The sequence below is a fragment of the Bemisia tabaci genome, chromosome 1, assembly GCF_918797505.1.
Source record: "Bemisia tabaci chromosome 1, PGI_BMITA_v3".
Classification (NCBI taxonomy): Eukaryota; Metazoa; Arthropoda; class Insecta; order Hemiptera; family Aleyrodidae; genus Bemisia; species Bemisia tabaci.
In genome coordinates, this window is record NC_092793.1 from 2,701,037 (window position 1) to 2,717,177 (window position 16,141).

At 43.1% G+C, this 16,141-nt stretch overlaps 1 protein-coding gene across 1 annotated transcript in view; it reads left to right on the forward strand.

The window, feature by feature from the left end:
- LOC109032163 (uncharacterized) overlaps positions 1-16,141 on the forward strand; it is a 109,294-nt gene that overhangs the window by 90,418 nt on the left and 2,735 nt on the right. The window contains exons 5-6 of the mRNA XM_072306548.1: positions 9,818-9,991; positions 15,779-16,113. Coding sequence (XP_072162649.1) covers positions 9,818-9,991; positions 15,779-16,113 — 509 coding nt within the window. The remainder of the gene's footprint in view (positions 1-9,817; positions 9,992-15,778; positions 16,114-16,141) is intronic.

A 16,141-nucleotide genomic window follows, 5' to 3' on the forward strand; every position in this document is an offset into this window, starting at 1 on the left:
GGTTTTCTATCGCCCTCTCCAGTCGGCTATAAGAACTCCTATGATATTTTGAAACGCAGCTCCTATCGGCAATTTTTAGCAGGGTGCTCATGGTTTCGCTTTAAGAAACCAGCGGAGGGTCTGTGTTTGTCTGGGGATTTTTTCCCAGTCGGAGGCTGATCGGAACGGAAACATTTGCCGGGCATGATGGAGGGGCAGGAGGTCTCAGCGCGGCGCGGAAATGGCTGGAATTTTCTGAGCGAGCGAACACAAAAGCGCTCGGAGATGCCAAGTTGGGCCGCGGCCGCGGGAGCGGGGAGCTCGGCGCTCGGCTCCGGCCACTGCTAACGTGGAAATGGAGTTATGCAGAATTTAAATTGCTCGGAAATGGGTCAAAAGAAGCTGAGAGGTGCCCCCCTCCCCCGCCGCTCCACCGCCCGTCTCCCGCGCTGCGCCTCCCGGCTACCCTACAATTATCACGAATTGAAGTCTTAATCAAAATTGTAAACTTAGCGCGGATTTCCCTGTCACGCACCGCACATCCGCCGTCGAGCACCACCGCCGATTCCGGGCTCATTCTTCAAATTCATAGACAAAGCTATAGCTGGAGTCCCTCTATACTGAGAGTCAAGACAATGTGAATCCATTTCTGATTGGTTCCCGTATTTTAGGCCTTCACAGTGTCACAAACGGGAATGAAGATTACATTTTCACCGATTGCAAAGATTATAATCTGGAATGGACCAGGGCATTGCGGGTTCGGCAAGGAACAAACGGAATGAGAGAAGGAACGGAGAAAGGAATTTGAGAATGCGCCGATCAAAGATTACAAAAAACGTTCAATTTCTGTAATCTTTATTCCCGTTTGTGACTCCATGAGGGGGTGTTGTCTTGACTCTCAGTTTAAAGGGACTCGAGCTATAGCTAGAGAGTTAAGATAACACCCCCTCATGGAGTCACAAACGGGAATGAAGATTACACAAATTTAAAGTTTTTCGTCATCTTTGATCTGCCCACACTCAAATTCCTTTTTCCGTTCCTTCTCTCATTCCGTTTGTTCCTTGTCCAACCCGTAACTCCTCGATCTATTCCAGATTATATTTGCAATTGGTGAAAATGTAATCTTTATTCCCGTTTGTGACACTGTGGAGGCCTAAAATGTGGGAACCAATCAGAAATGGATTCACATTGTCTTAACTCTCAGTATAAAGGGACTCTAGCTATAGCCAAGGAGGACAAAAGGGATATGGAGGGATCCGATCGGTGGAAGCGGGTGATTGCAATGGACATGGGAGGTAGGTAACAGACTAACTAACGGCAACTCACGGTAGACCCTATAGTTAGTCCATCATTTACCCCTTTAGGCTACCTATAAGAACCACCCGTTTAAACGCTCCATACTTCCAATGCCCTCTGTGTCTATAGCTTTGTCTATCAATTCAAAAACTATATAGCCCGCTGAACTCCTCCGTTTTCTTTGTGCGTATTGTCGAGCAACTCACGATGGGGTTGGCGATTTTAGAGAAAAACAGCGATTTCAGTGAATGCTTCCGTTGTGTCGGTCTCAGAATCAGGGGTCAGAGATGCTAGGGTATAAAAGAACAACTTAATTTGGGGAAAAAGCTGCTGCTAGGGTGCTGTAGCACCCCAGAAATTCTGGTGATCGGCTCAGAAGGCCCCGGCAGGTTTCTTGTAGGGGTCCATAAAACTTGGAAAACCCACATAAAGGAGGACTTGAGGTTAATCATAGGCCTTGTCTCTACGGGCCGTTTCACGGGATTTGTCCCATGGAAAAATCCCACTTACGAAGTTTGGAAAAATATTGAGTTAATCAATATTAAGTGTAATTATTATTTTAATCCCGGTTAAATACTCGGCTTTAACTAATTTATCTTCCCGCACAAATTAGTCGCAGGGCCGTATGAGTCTCGTCCCGTGGAGAGGGTAACTGGGAAAAATCCCAGAAGTTTCATTCCTACGATTCGAACTTGAGACGAATCCCTTGGAAACGTCCCGTGGAGACAAGGCCACCGGGAGCCCCAGCCGAGGGGAAGGGGCCCCGAAAATGCATGAGCACCCAAAGAATTTTCGAGCCGGACCGACGTTGCTCAGGCTCAGAATCGTGTTCGGATGCTTGATTCTTGTTGATTCAGCTCATAGAGTACATAGAGTCGTAATATAATTGGAAGAGCTGACGCCACTTTTAAGCATTTTCCATGTCCCGAATTCCGAGACTCCTGTGTGACGCCGCGCGCCGGGTCACTTTTTCGATACATAATCGATTGTTTGCGATACACGGGTACCCGGCCATCCGATGACAACAACAACAACAACAACAAAGGAGATAGGAATTACCACGTATTCCACACCGCCATTTTGGATCGAAAATGTATCGAAAAAGCGACCCGAACTCGGCGCACACCGGGCTCGGAATTCGTCGAGCAGAACATGGCGCCAGCTCTCCCATTTACATTACGACTCTATGTACTCTATGATTCAGCTGAAAATAATAGGATATGTCCAAGTAGGAACTCTCTGCGTTCAGCATCAACCGAGATATGCATCAACCGAGATATCGCGCTTTGAAAAATTCGGCTGATGACCTCATCCACCGGGGTTGTGCCACCCTTGCTTTCTTCCACCTTGCTTTTTTCAGTCAGGAACATACACATTTCCATTGGTTTCTCAACGTCGAACTCTGACGTCATACAGTCAACATTTTTCCGCGCTCTCTATCCTCTCCCACCTCCTCCTCCCCCCCCCCCCCCCCGCAAAAATAATGGGCCTAATGAAACCGAGTCAGGTAGGTAAGCAGAAAGGCATTAAGGAGGTGGGCACATCTGAAAATCTTCTATATTTTTTTTTTTTTTTTTTTTTTTTTTTTTTTTTTTTTTTTTATATTTAAAAGCCATTCCGAAAATTAGCCCAATAGTTAGGTCCTTTCTGCCAAACTCACAATCAGTCACTTCAGTATAGATGTACGAAATTTTTCACAGTTCGATCAAATCTTGTGAGGCTTTAATACAGGATAATATAGACAGGATACATGGTATTTAAGCCTTGTTTTCTTCTTTTTCAAGGATATGCAAAATAATCAAATTTATTAAAATCCGTCCTTCGCTTTATTTGACCTATTTTTCATTAATATAATAAGCTCTTGGAGGTCCTAAATTTTCATTTTTTTGTCACAGATCGTTCTACCGGGCCGAATTCTCCGATTTTTGCGGCATTCTATTTGTGATGGTGGTTTTTTAATGAGCCCGATCTCTTTAGATTTCGGAAATATGGCCCAGGTGTCTTTATATACCGTGATGAAGTTGTGAATTCGTTCGATCTAAGGATTTATGGGGCCGATTTTAATGATTTTTGAGGCTAACGCGCTAACGACAGGAGATATTCCCTAAATGAGCCCGTTATATCAAAATTAATTTATGGGGGCCCGCAAAGCGAGCTTTAAAGAGCGCTAAACGCCCTGTGGTTCATAGAATTAAAATATAAGAACTGGGTGACTCAAAACAAATAATGAATAAAGATGTTGGCCTCAAATTCAAGTTTCCCATTCAAGAAGAATCAAGGAACAGAACCAGTTTGACATTGTCTCAATCCTTTTTTCCCTCGTTTTCTTTTCATTCATCTTAATTTTGAAATAGAGAGGCGGACCTTGATAAATCGACAAAAATTCGAACGAGAGTTTAAGATTCAGTTCATTATATGGTTGCGCAATTTAAGCGGCCAAGAAGTCGTTTTAACTCAATCTTGTCACTTGCTCAACATGGGCATTTCTGCGTTGGTCCTTTTTCCTTTTATTTGTTTAATTCCCCTGTAACTTGACACGTTGACCGAAACTGATTTTATAGCCCGCAGGTATAAGATTCATGATTTTCCTAGCAAAATTAACCGTTTCCCTTGAAATGAACATACAATTACACTGTCGTTCATGTTTTGTCCAAAAATATGTATTTTTCTCGAGAATTTATTGAAACTGGGGGAAAATTGTTTCCTTTTGGAAGCGTTGCCCGTTTTCTTGGTTCTTCGCTGAATGCAGTTCACATCTGCCTGCAATTTCGCACCTCTGCGATGATTCCGTAAGACAACACCGCATAGTCTGGTGCCAAAATTTCGACTGCCAGACGGTATCGCCCTCCCTGGCAGCGTTGCCTCATCTTTATTTTCCCCCCGTTTCGATGAATTCTAACGTGATCGGTGCGGTGGCAACTTTTTGCACTATGACCGTTGCTCTAGCAATAAATACTTCAGATCTTGCAGCTAGCAGACAACGCCTGTTGCGAGTAGACTTGACAGTTGCGTTCAACGTTCTCTGCTCCCTCGATGGAGGGTAGGAGAAAGAAAAGGGGTGGCCATCGGTCCTTCGATTCTTTGCCATGTTGCCATTTTAACGAGCAGTCGTCCAAATATTTTCATTAAATTCTAATGTCTATTGTTGAATGTTAAGCTAAATCATATATCGACGGTGAAACTACCAAACCACGTATCTCGGTTTGCGACGTTGCAGACTTCCTGTCATTCTTTATTTTTTAAATGAAAAACTTCTTAAAGTCCAGTCTTGAAAATTTCTGTGATTTTTCCTCTTCGTGCGGAAAAAATTCTGTGAAAATTTCAAGGAATGATATTGATTTGGTCTACTTCAAAAAAATAAAATGTGAGCGTAGATTTTTAAACACCGCAAACGAGATACGTGGTTTGGTAGTTTCACCGTCGATATTTGAATACTCACACAGAAAAATAGAAAGTGTTCTGCTAAATCATATATTTGAATACTCACACAGAAAAATAGAAAGTGTTCTATCACAATTTTAGAGAATTGAAAGTTCTCGAAACCAAAATAGATCCTCCCCCCCCCCTCTCCGTCTTGGTTATAGTTAGTAAGCACCATTCGACTCAAGCGATATCACATATTAAAGTACCATTCTACAACTTGCCAACTTCTCTCTCGTATTTAAATTTTAATAGAAAAAACAACTAAATCGGCCCGAAACATTTATAAAGAAACAACTTAAAACGGGACTAAGGCCGCAAATAATAAACATAAAATAAAATAAAAAACCCGGGACGTTTCGCAGGGATCACACCCGCATTTTCAACCGGCAAAAACAAGAAAATTATAAGAAGGACACTATGAGCCTCACCGTTGTTATTGCGAAACGTCCCAGGTTTTTTATTTTATTTTATGTTTATTATTTGCGGCCTTAGTCCCGTTTTAAGTTGTTTCTTTTTAAATTTTAATTAATGTATACAATCCTCTTTCCGGCAACAGAATTGCTGGGAAATCAAGTCCTTTCACATTCGTGGAACTTTTTGAGATCTTTTCTCGCCTTACAAAGAGTACTTTAACCAAATTATTTGATTAGTAAGTTTGCTTTAAAAAAAAGTAAATCCATTTGAAATAAGATGTTTTGTAAAACACAGTAGTGGTATAATACCAATGGTATTATATTATAACTCTCTGTTATAAAGGAGAGCCGTTGATACGTTTAATGAACAGTAAAATAATGAAGTACGAATAAGGCCCAGTCCGTTTAACTGAGCGTCTATTATCAGTTTGGTTCGGTGGGAGGATTCAGTCACATTTATTGAAATTTCAGTTTTACGAACCGAAGTTTGGTTTGACAAACCGAATGGTTTAACACTTAGATGCCAAAGCTGGGTCAAACTAATCCTACCCTTGCTAAAAACACGTGATCCGGTAGTGTGGAGCCGGTGCACACAAGCCTTACATGTGGTGCTACAAGTACGACGTAAAAAAATAATCAACATTCAATTGAAAAAAAGAAAAACATAGCGTGTAAGGGAATTCTGTTTGACAAGTTTTACCTTTAGAAATCCCAAGCCGAGTCAAATTGACCCGACTGTCTCCTCTGCAGGAGATATGAGACCGGTACTTACGAGCTTTACATCAAGTTGAAAAACAAAAAGGAGAAAGATCTTGAGTATCAACGCAGCCGAAGATAGGAGGGTCTCGGTTTTTTAACTTTTCGCCCAAATCTGAGAGACAACTCGCTAGCAGCATAGCACGGAGCATTGTTCGGCGCCATCGCGCCTTCAATTTTGCAGATGCAACACGGACATCCATCGAGTACGAATAGTTGTATCTCTGCGCCGTCGTCAATGCGCGTCCTTTCCCGCACGCTATTTTCATATTGTGTTGATTCCGTTTATCTTATTGTGGTGGTGCTTAAAAGGCTACGTGAGCAATACAACCTAACATAGGGAAGACGTAATCAGGCCTTGCTTGTTCAACTCTTCTCCCGAATCTTGAGTGTCATCTCACTGAGAGCGGAGCGTTGAGATTTTACGCCTCTCGCCATCGCACCTTTAACTTTGCTCATGCAGCATAGACTCCATAAAGCACCAATTTTTTGTATCTCTTCGTTAAGGTGTCTCTTACTCTCAAAATTTGAGAAATGTCAAAGTTAAGTTTGCTCCAAATGTGCTATGATATGTCCTAATCTGTAATCACATAAAGAAAAAAAACCCGTTTTTCTGGTCCTAAGGCCTCCATGGAATCACAGAAAAAAAAATTCCGACCGTAAAAGCCATAATAACGGACTATATAGACATACCTTTTATTGTTTATTTATTTATTTATTTATTTATTTATGTATCTATTTATCTATTTATTTATTTATTTATTTATTTATTTATTTATTTATTTATTTAATTATTTTCGTACATTAAAGCCCCATTATTGGAGCTATGGCACAAGTCAAAGAACACCAGGAATTACAATATTCAATAATTAAAACTATAAATCATAATTGCAAAATGTCAAATTAAGTGGTGGTTGGTAGAATGCTATTCATCGGCTGAAGTCAGAAATTCGTTCATATCATAAAATGCGTTGGTTGAGAGGAGATTTCTAAGTAAATTGAAGAATTTCTTTACTTCACCATCGCGGAGTTGTTGTTTGATGCTCCAGGGCGAGGCATTTATAATTTGGATAGCCGAAAATTTGCAATCTCGTTCAGAATTTTCAGTCGAACTCTTATGTTTTTGATATCTCTATGCCTGCTGTTGTAATGATGAGACGGTAGAGGATCGGAGATCATACCATCCGCGTCCCGGGCTCCGAGGCCGAAAGTTCCGGGCGTAGCACCCGGAGCAATCGAAGCTGAGGTTCCAGCACCCGGAAGTTCCGGCCTCTGAGCCCGGAACGGACGCTATGTCTGTATGGCCCGTGACTTTTTTCAGTGATGTGGAGGGACGTCATGTCCATACTCTCTCGATCAGGGACGGACTGGCCGGGGTGGCGATGGGGCGATCGCCCCACTTTCATCGGCCAAAAGGGGCCCCCGGGGCCCCTTTTGGCCGATTTGAAGGGCCGTATTTCGCCGTTTCGAAGAAGCGCCCGAGGGCTTTTTCGGTTCGTCCTCGAGAAAGGGCCCCGAGACTCCTGAGAGGACAGGACACTTTATTGCCGATTCGGAGAGCGCCCTGAAGGAGCTTTTTTATGCCGTATCTAAGGGCGTTGCATTTTGAGAGCCCTTTTTTCTGATTCGAATAAGTCCAAAGGGGTCCTTTTTTGTCATTTCGGAAGAGCCCTGAAGGACTCATTTATTGCCGATTCGAAGAAGACTCGATGGAGCCTTTTTTTGCCGCTTCTAAGGACCTTAAAAGAGCCCCTTTATCTGATTCGAAGGAGTCCTTTTTTGCCGTTTCCAAGGGACCATTTATTGCCGATTTGAAGAGGCCTTGATGCGGTTTTATACCGCCTCTAAGGACCTTCAAGGCACCTGGCTCTTTATCGCCGATTCGACAAAAGGGTCCTTTTTGCCGGGGGCCCTTTGGTACTGATTCAGAGAGGCCTCGAGGGCGCATTTCTATGCAATTTTGAACTTTGGAGGCCCCTAGTAGGGAACCTTTCCTACCTTCCTCAAGGGATTTCGTAGGGGCCTTCGGCGATTTTTCCCCCCTTTAGCGAAATCCATAATGGGGGCTGTCCATATAATACGTAACGCAGTTTTTCCGATTTTTTTACCCCCATCCCCCCTCCGTAACGCATCGTAACGCAAGCTCGAACCATCCCCCCCTCAAAAAAAATAAATAAATACGTAACACAAGCCTCGCCCCTCCCCCCTATTTAATTAACACAATAATTTTCAAAGTGTCAGATTTTTGTCAATTTTTTTGTTTTGTTATTTATTTTATTTTCATTTTTATTTTTATTTCGATGGCTAAATTCTGAAAACACGTATCTCGGAATCCGCATCATTAACTCATGAACCCTGAGACTCATAAGGATACACGCAAAACATGAGCATCCTTACGAGTCTCAGGGTTCATGATGCGGATTCCGAGTTACGTGTTTTCAGAATTTAACCATCGATTTATTCATTCATTACGCGTCATTTAACTAGTAAACGGCACTGATTTTTCTATGAGCAGAGCGAAGAAAGGATCCAATAAAACGTTCAAAAAAAATTAAGACAGTTGTCAATTTTGGCGGCTAAAAAGTACATTTAAAAAAAACAAACGAACAAAAAAATCCGAACTGTGTTTTTCAGAATGTGTTCTTTTTAGACTGTCACTATTACTATTCTACTTGATTCTATGTATCTTCTGTATACTAATTTAGCTTTGGCACAATTTTTCGTTGGAAGAGGAAAATAAAAGTTGAATTCCAAGTATACAACGGATTCTCATTTTTTCATCCAGTTTAAGAAAATATACTAAGTTTTGCATTTCTGGTCTCTTTTTGGATAATGTTTCAAAAATAATATTAAAGAATAGGGTCTAAAATAGCGTAAAATTCATTCTAAAAGGGCCTAATTTTCAAAATTTTCCGGGGGAGGGCCCCCGGACCCCCCTTCTACTGGGGGGCCCCCCAGACCCCCCTAGGGGCCCGCCCCATACTTAATTTAGGGCCAGTCCGCCCCTGCTCTCGATCATGTTACTCTACTTGGGATGGTGCTCTTGGAGCAGTGCGTGCGTGACTATATCCGGTAGGCGTTCGGTAGGAGTGTTAACTTTAGGGGGGGGGGGGGGGGTCAGAAAGGTTCACTCCCCTTCCTTACAGGGGGGTTCGGGGGGCCTCCCCCGGAAACGTTTGAAAAATGAAGCCGCAAGAACACGATTTTAACCCTTTCTGGTGAAAATTGTGCCGGTAATTTGTCATTGAAATTTTGTTCTTTTTACCGATCGTTTTCCTGTAATTTATTTTGTTAAATTATAACGTATTTTCGCAACATGCACATGCAGAGAGAGGTGGGAGAGGGAGACTGGGAGATGCGGCCCGCAGGCGCAGGGGGGAAGCGGAGGGCGAATCGCGGCATAGAGGAAATTCGGCGGTTCGCAAACCCCTGCGGACCACTGCTATGGGAAATAGCTGGACTGATGAGCGGCTCTCCTCTCTCGTTCTTTTCCCCTCCCTTTTCTCTCTGCTGTGTTCCCTCCGTGAGCGCGGTCCGCACTCGTCTCCAAACCCAATGCTCACGCTCCGCTCTGCTTCGCGCGCCGGTGCCTCTCCTCTCTCGTGTACCCTTTGCCCCTTCATCATTGCACCCAGGTTCTCTCTCCTCACCGTACGCAGATCATCCAGGTTCGGTGGCCGGTGCGGACCACGCGTCACAGGATTTCCTCTCTCCGCCGCGCCACATGCCGCTGTCGGATGCCAAGCGCCCGATACTTATTTGCGATCTACTATTCTGTATTCTGTATTGCTTCCCACATTCTTAGCCATAATTTATTAATTGTTTCAAAATATTTTAGGGTGTTCGGCGAACACTGCGAACCTATGGACGCCACGCCACTGCTTGGAAGCTCCAAGTGTGGGTAAGTTTTTTTTCTGGAAAGTGTTGAAAGGTGTGTTGATTTGTTGCAGGGACTGAAGATCCGGAAACAGCGGAGCACGGGCGACCTGGAAAAGCGGGGGACTTCCGGCGGAAGTATCCGGAGCACCGGTTCCAGCGCCTCGTGGGTCAGCACCGAGTCCTCTCATTCGGGAGTCACCGCCGGTTCTCTTCACACCGACTCCAACGCCAGCTTCGTCGTCGAGGTAATTTTTACAAATCCTCTATCTTCACGCTGCCCCGCTCGCAAACAGGGTGTCTGCCGGGTCCCCGAAAGTCCATATGTCCCCGATTATCCCCGATATCCCCGAAAGTTCCCAATTTTCTTGTTCAGGTCGCCAAAAAATGACAAAAATCGGCCTAAACACCGGCATTTTCAAATGGACGTATTTCTACCAAACAGACCTATGTGGAGGTGAAAAATATGAGGTGTGCTCGTTAGTTTTCTGGCCGTAAGAGTGAATGAGAATAATAAAGCGCCAGTGACGTCAGCGGCGACGCTGGAGACTCCGAGCCGCGGATCCGCATCTTTAACTCATGAGCCCTGTGCACAAGGCTCTCTTGCCATGCCCGTGGCTCATGAGATCCGCATTCAGTTGGCACGTAGGTCTGTTCGATAGAATGTAAAATCCCGCTTTTCCAATTCTACAAAAGGAATCACGCCCACTTTAACATTGCTTCTTATGCAGCTTTCTAGAGCACACCCCATATTTCTCACCTCCACGTAGATCTGTTTGGTAGAAATACGTCCAAATATTCCCGCCAGCCGCGGCGGCGGGGTATAACTATGAATGAAGAAACTGAAGTGTCGCTTGGTTTTTCGTGTGTTTTCGTCGGTTCAACATGACTTGTAAAATTAGTCGAATAAAATACCTACTCCTTTTAACGCTCTAACTAGCTCCCTTTCGCTTACTATTTCGGGGGAAAAGTCCCTGATTTTCTTTAAAAAATCCCAGAAAGCCCCCAAGCAAAGAGCCCCTGGCAAAGAGCAGGGGTCTACTAGTCCGCAATTTCCGGAAACTCCGAAAAATGTACTGTTTCCTAAGGGCGGTCCGCAAGTACCGAAAAAGTGCGAAAATCCGCAAGAAGGTCCGGAATTTTTCCCTTCCCACCACGCGTGTTTTTTAATAAAGCCTGGAAAGTATGCAACCCCCTGCGCGTTGATTTCAGAGTAGTATTTGCATGCAAGATCGCGATTGTCCAGTCAGTTAATCTTCGAGCCACCGATGAAACTTTGTGTTTACGTCATTTTTGTCGCAATTCGAGCAAGCATTTCAAATTTTCGAAAGTCTTCGAATTTCTTCAGATGGAGCTACTGGAAAGGTACTGAATTTTTCTGTTGAGGAGGTAGGTACCAAATTTTTTGGGAATGTGCTGAAAATGCTGAAATTGATCAGTTTTTCATTTCGGATCTTTGGGGAAGCAATATATAATATCGTGGGTGATTAGAAAAAAAGAGTATCGATCCATGAGTTAATAAAAATACAATAAACCAAGCTCAAGTCCAGGGTCATATTAATGTTTCGTCGAAAATGGGGTTGAAGTGTCCTCTTTTTCAGACTTAAGGTAAGTCCAAGATCTTGTATTTCATCCCTGGAAAGCGACCGCTGCGCTGCCAGACTAGAGGATGTTCGAACGGATAGTTCGAAGAAAGACACAAAAGCTTCAAAGAACCCACAGTTTTTTCGATATCCTTCGAGTAGTCCATCGCCGTCGCTGTCCGTGTCGTCTCAAGCAGGATGCTATGTATTGATAGATCTGCCATTTAAACCTATGGAAAATAATCGATAAACAATATATCGATAATAGTCGATTCTTTACTAAATTTTTAAATAAAGAAAAATCGAGAATCGATCATTAACGCCTCGCCATGGATCGAGACCGTGCGTTGGAAACAAGTTCTCCTGGACGTCTCTTTTTCCTGCGTATCGCTCTCAACTTTCAAACTTGGAGATTATATTTGCGGCAAATACCCTCTTCTCACACTCCTCTCCTCCCCGCAACGCCCTCTCGATTGATATCATAGATAAATACGCAGCGAAACCCCAAGTTTTCCGCGAACCACTCGTAGAATCATATTACGAATCTCATGGCTGATATGTATGTACTGGGTTGATGTAATAAAGCTTATATATATGATGTCGCCATCGGTTCGAGAGCCACTTTGTCGAGAGGAGAGAGACGTGGAAAAATAATACCCTTTCTCGTAAGTAAATTAAATTTCCAGGAATAATTGTACCTCTATCTCTGTCTGATAGAGTCTATCATCGTCTTCGTTTCCAGGGGCGACCATTCGCATTCGACCTTAATTTACTAAGCCGCCACGTTATGATTATTCTTTTCCCTGTAAGTATAGATTTTTATCCTGCACGCTCGAACGAAATCTCGCATTTTTATCAAACCTCTATACTTGCAGGGCGTTCCAGGATTAACGGACAGTAGTTTGTCTTTCGATTCTTTAGGTCAAAATAAGACTTTTTCGTAGTGTAAAATGTTGTTCTGAAATTGCCTGTTTTTGGAGCTACGATCTTAAAATTTTACTTCTCCTTCACAACCACATAAATTTGATTCTATTCATCCTCAATTGTACTTTTCGTTTGTGGGCTTCCAATTCGGAGTCTAACTCTTGCAGGGGGCTTAGAATTTTTATCTATAGTTTTTTTGCCACTCAGGGTCTATCTGAAATGATGATGGACTCAATTTAATCTGGAAACTGATTCCACCACTCGGACGAGTTAAGTCGATAAGAGCAAAATATAATAAGGTATAAATATAATAAAAATATAAACAAAGTATAAGAGGTCGGCTTCCTACGGTTTAGTGGTTGTAGCGCTAGTTCTATGGTCGGAAGGTCCCGGGTTCGATTCCCGGTCAGGCGACCCTAGTTTGATGGTCTCAAACAATGTTTCCCTGGGACTGGTTCAGTAGGGACGGAGGGAGGATGGGGAGCGCAGGATTAGCCCTTGTGGGCTACTTGAAGTAGAAGTAAAAAAAAAAAAAAAAAAAAAAAAAAAAGCGAATTGCTTTAAGAGGGCTTCAAAAAATGAGCTATCGTTGATTTAAGTTTTTCAAAATTGCCCTCTTAAAGGTATGGGGAAAATTGCAAGGATATAGAATGCCCCACATCCTTGTCCATCGCAAATGACGCTCCTGCGAACCCGAAATTCCAATTCCTCGGAATTTCTTGAAAAATCAAACGACGCACGTTACTCAGTCCCACGGAAATAATTCCAAATTTCAGTTGAGGCCGCAATGAAGGTTACCTACGTTCAGCCGAAAGTCCCCCTCAATGAGCAAATTTTCGCGAGTGGATTTGGTTCAAGTTTATAACTTTCTGCTAACCTGTTGCAACAAAATATATATCTTCGTTACAACAAAACGAAATTCCCTCCGGGCGACGCACACTGTGGTATTGGACCTGAAAGCTGGCCAAAACTATTTATCACCAGATATCGCCGAGTTTTAAAAATATTTTACAATCAGTACTTCTTCTTAAGTGATAATATGCACAATTTAACCACCTAACACATCATATGACAATTTGCGGAGAGTTTAAAGAGGGTGCAAGAAGCCCTCCAAAAAGCCTTTAAAAGGACGCAAAGTATCTAACTAAAGCGGTGCATTTAGACGAGTTTCTCCTTCACCTATGGTCTACTTTTCGAAATAAGGACTTTCTATTACCTCATTAATGGTTTTTTTTTAAAACAGCGTAAGTCACTTCAAAATTTTTGACAAAACAGCCGATCTCTCACATTGAGGAGTAATTGTACATTTCTCAAAAAAATTAATATGAATCATTCTAGATATTAGATTTTTGACAGTTTTGAATCAAAATTAGTCCTAATATGAAAGTGCCGGGACCTCCATATGATGATTTGAGGATAAATTATAAGATGAAAATGAGTTTTATCATAATAAGAACCATTGTAAGGACAGAAAGCACCTGTGAAAAAGATTCATTTTGATGGGTTCCTTCCTAACCCATGGTCCCACATCTCAAAGTGAGGCACTTCACTAAGAAATTTGTAAGAAAACCACATATCTCACTTTTACGAGGCTTCAAATGTGCCTCACAGCGTAATTTCATGGTGCCAGAGGGCCACTTTTAAAGCCCCATCCCCGGGGCCGCATGGACTCAAATTTGTCTGTCAAAGTAAATCATGGCATAAATATGTCTATACTCAAGGATAATGCACGAAGAGATTGTTAGATAACGGATTAAACACTTTTGCAAGACTTTAAAGTGACCCTCCCATCCGCTTTCAAATTATTTTTTTTAATCCCTCTTTCGAGGGCGTAGGGGCCAAAAAAACAGGTTGGGTGACCAAACATCACCCAATTGGTACTAAATGGGTCAGAGCTGTTGGAAAAATACAATTTCAGTCGTCATATCGACATAATTTTTCCCATTCATTTTTGTGAAAATCGCTCAAAAGTCCATCTTTAAAGTCAAAAATTTCAATTTCCTCAGTTTTCCTCAGTCTGTCACCCTGAATCCTGAAAATACCCACTTCGGACTATAACATCCCGCCTCAAACTGCTTGAGAACAGTTGAGAGAAAAAAGATATCGGCCTCTGAATTTCGAAAAAAACGTTTACTTTTACATCACTTTTCAACCTCCTGTGAAAATCACTAAAAAAAGAAATTTCGAAAATACTGTGGTTAGTTGTGTAGAATATACCCCTAAGAATGTGTTGCATATCGCCGAACTTCCCTCCTATGATCGCACAGTTGAAGTAAACTGATCGACGAGTAGCGCGCCGAAACATATCAAAATAATCGCTGAGAAATAGGTAACTTCGTGGTCTCTTCGCGGGAAATTGAGCCACTCGAAAAATGGTACATACATGTCTACCAGGGTAAAAAACAGTGTAGATTTCGAATATCACATTGGTTTTCCACTAAAAAAAAATTTAAAATTGAGGTTTTGGCCAGGTTTTTCGGTCAAATACCACAGTGTGCGACGATGCGCCTACAACATTTAGTTTTCATGCTGGTAGCATTGACGACCGCATCCAAAATTCTCGACCCACCCCGGCAGGGCCGGATTTACCTACTTGCCGCCCCTTCTCATTCGTTTGGAAACATCGATACAAACCATCAAGTGAACGAGCCGGAGGAGGAGGGGTGCATAAGACGTGTTTACTCCTGTTGGGCATATTTTTTGTGAAAGCCCTGTCAAGACTAGCAAAAGTTCACGGAACTTTGCGCGAAAATTAAGTTCCGTTTTATCTCTGTGTAGACAAGGCCTTTCATTTATAAGAAATGAACGAAAAAATTATGAAAGAATGAACATGAATGTGGTTTAATGATTTTAATTTCCACCACCGCGCCAACCGCACTCGCACTGTATTTGGCGCAATGCGTGAAGTATCCCTCCAGTCTTGTAGGCGCCATGCGTTTCACGCCGACCGCTGCTGACCACTCTACGTTTGACGCAGTGCGTGAAGTATTCATGAAGTCTTGTAGGCGCTAATATGTGTTTTATGCTGACCGGCGCGCGGCGCGCCGAGGGCTTCTCCTTTCCATCTCAAGTCCTCGTTATCATTGCTCTCTGCGCCGCGCCGCTCCAGGCCAAACTGCGTGTTTGGCTTCTCTCTCAACTAGTCTAATGAAAGGCGCTGTCTCTTGTGTCGCCGAAAAACGAACAAATTAAAAATTACTATACTTTAACTCTCAGGAAATGAGAGATTTTTTCGCCTTTTCTAGTTCCTAATTTTTTTTCTGAATCAGATTTTTATCTTGATACACACAGATATCTATGCACAGATAGGGAGCGAATACATTTTTGCAGCGTTGCCGTCATTGCAGCCCGAGAGTTCCCGATCAAAGCTTCGGTCTAAGTTTGTTAGTAAAATGTAAGTTTTTTTAAAGAAAATTTGACATTATTTCTAGGACTCGGCTACACTCGGAATACTAATATATTGAGTGCTACTACCTTTGAGACATTGTATTAGAATGTTGGCTGATTTTGGTTTGATTCTGTTTTGAGGACGAGCACCTGGACGCGAGCGTGACGGAGACGTACATGGGGGAGTGGAAGAACGACAAGCGGACGGGGTTCGGGATCAGCGAGCGCTCGGACGGACTCCGCTACGAGGGCGAGTGGTTCGGGAACAAGAAGTACGGCTACGGCGTGACGACCCTCCGCGACGGGACCAAGGAGGAGGGCAAGTACAAGAACAACGTCCTCATCACCTCGCACAAGAAGCGGCACCTCTTCCTCATCCGCTCGGCCAAGTTCCGCGAGCGCATCGACTCCGCCGTCAACGCCGCCCAACGAGCCTCCAAGATCGCCCTCCAGAAGGCCGACATCGCCATCTCCAGGTAAATCCATCATCGCCATCATTCCTCC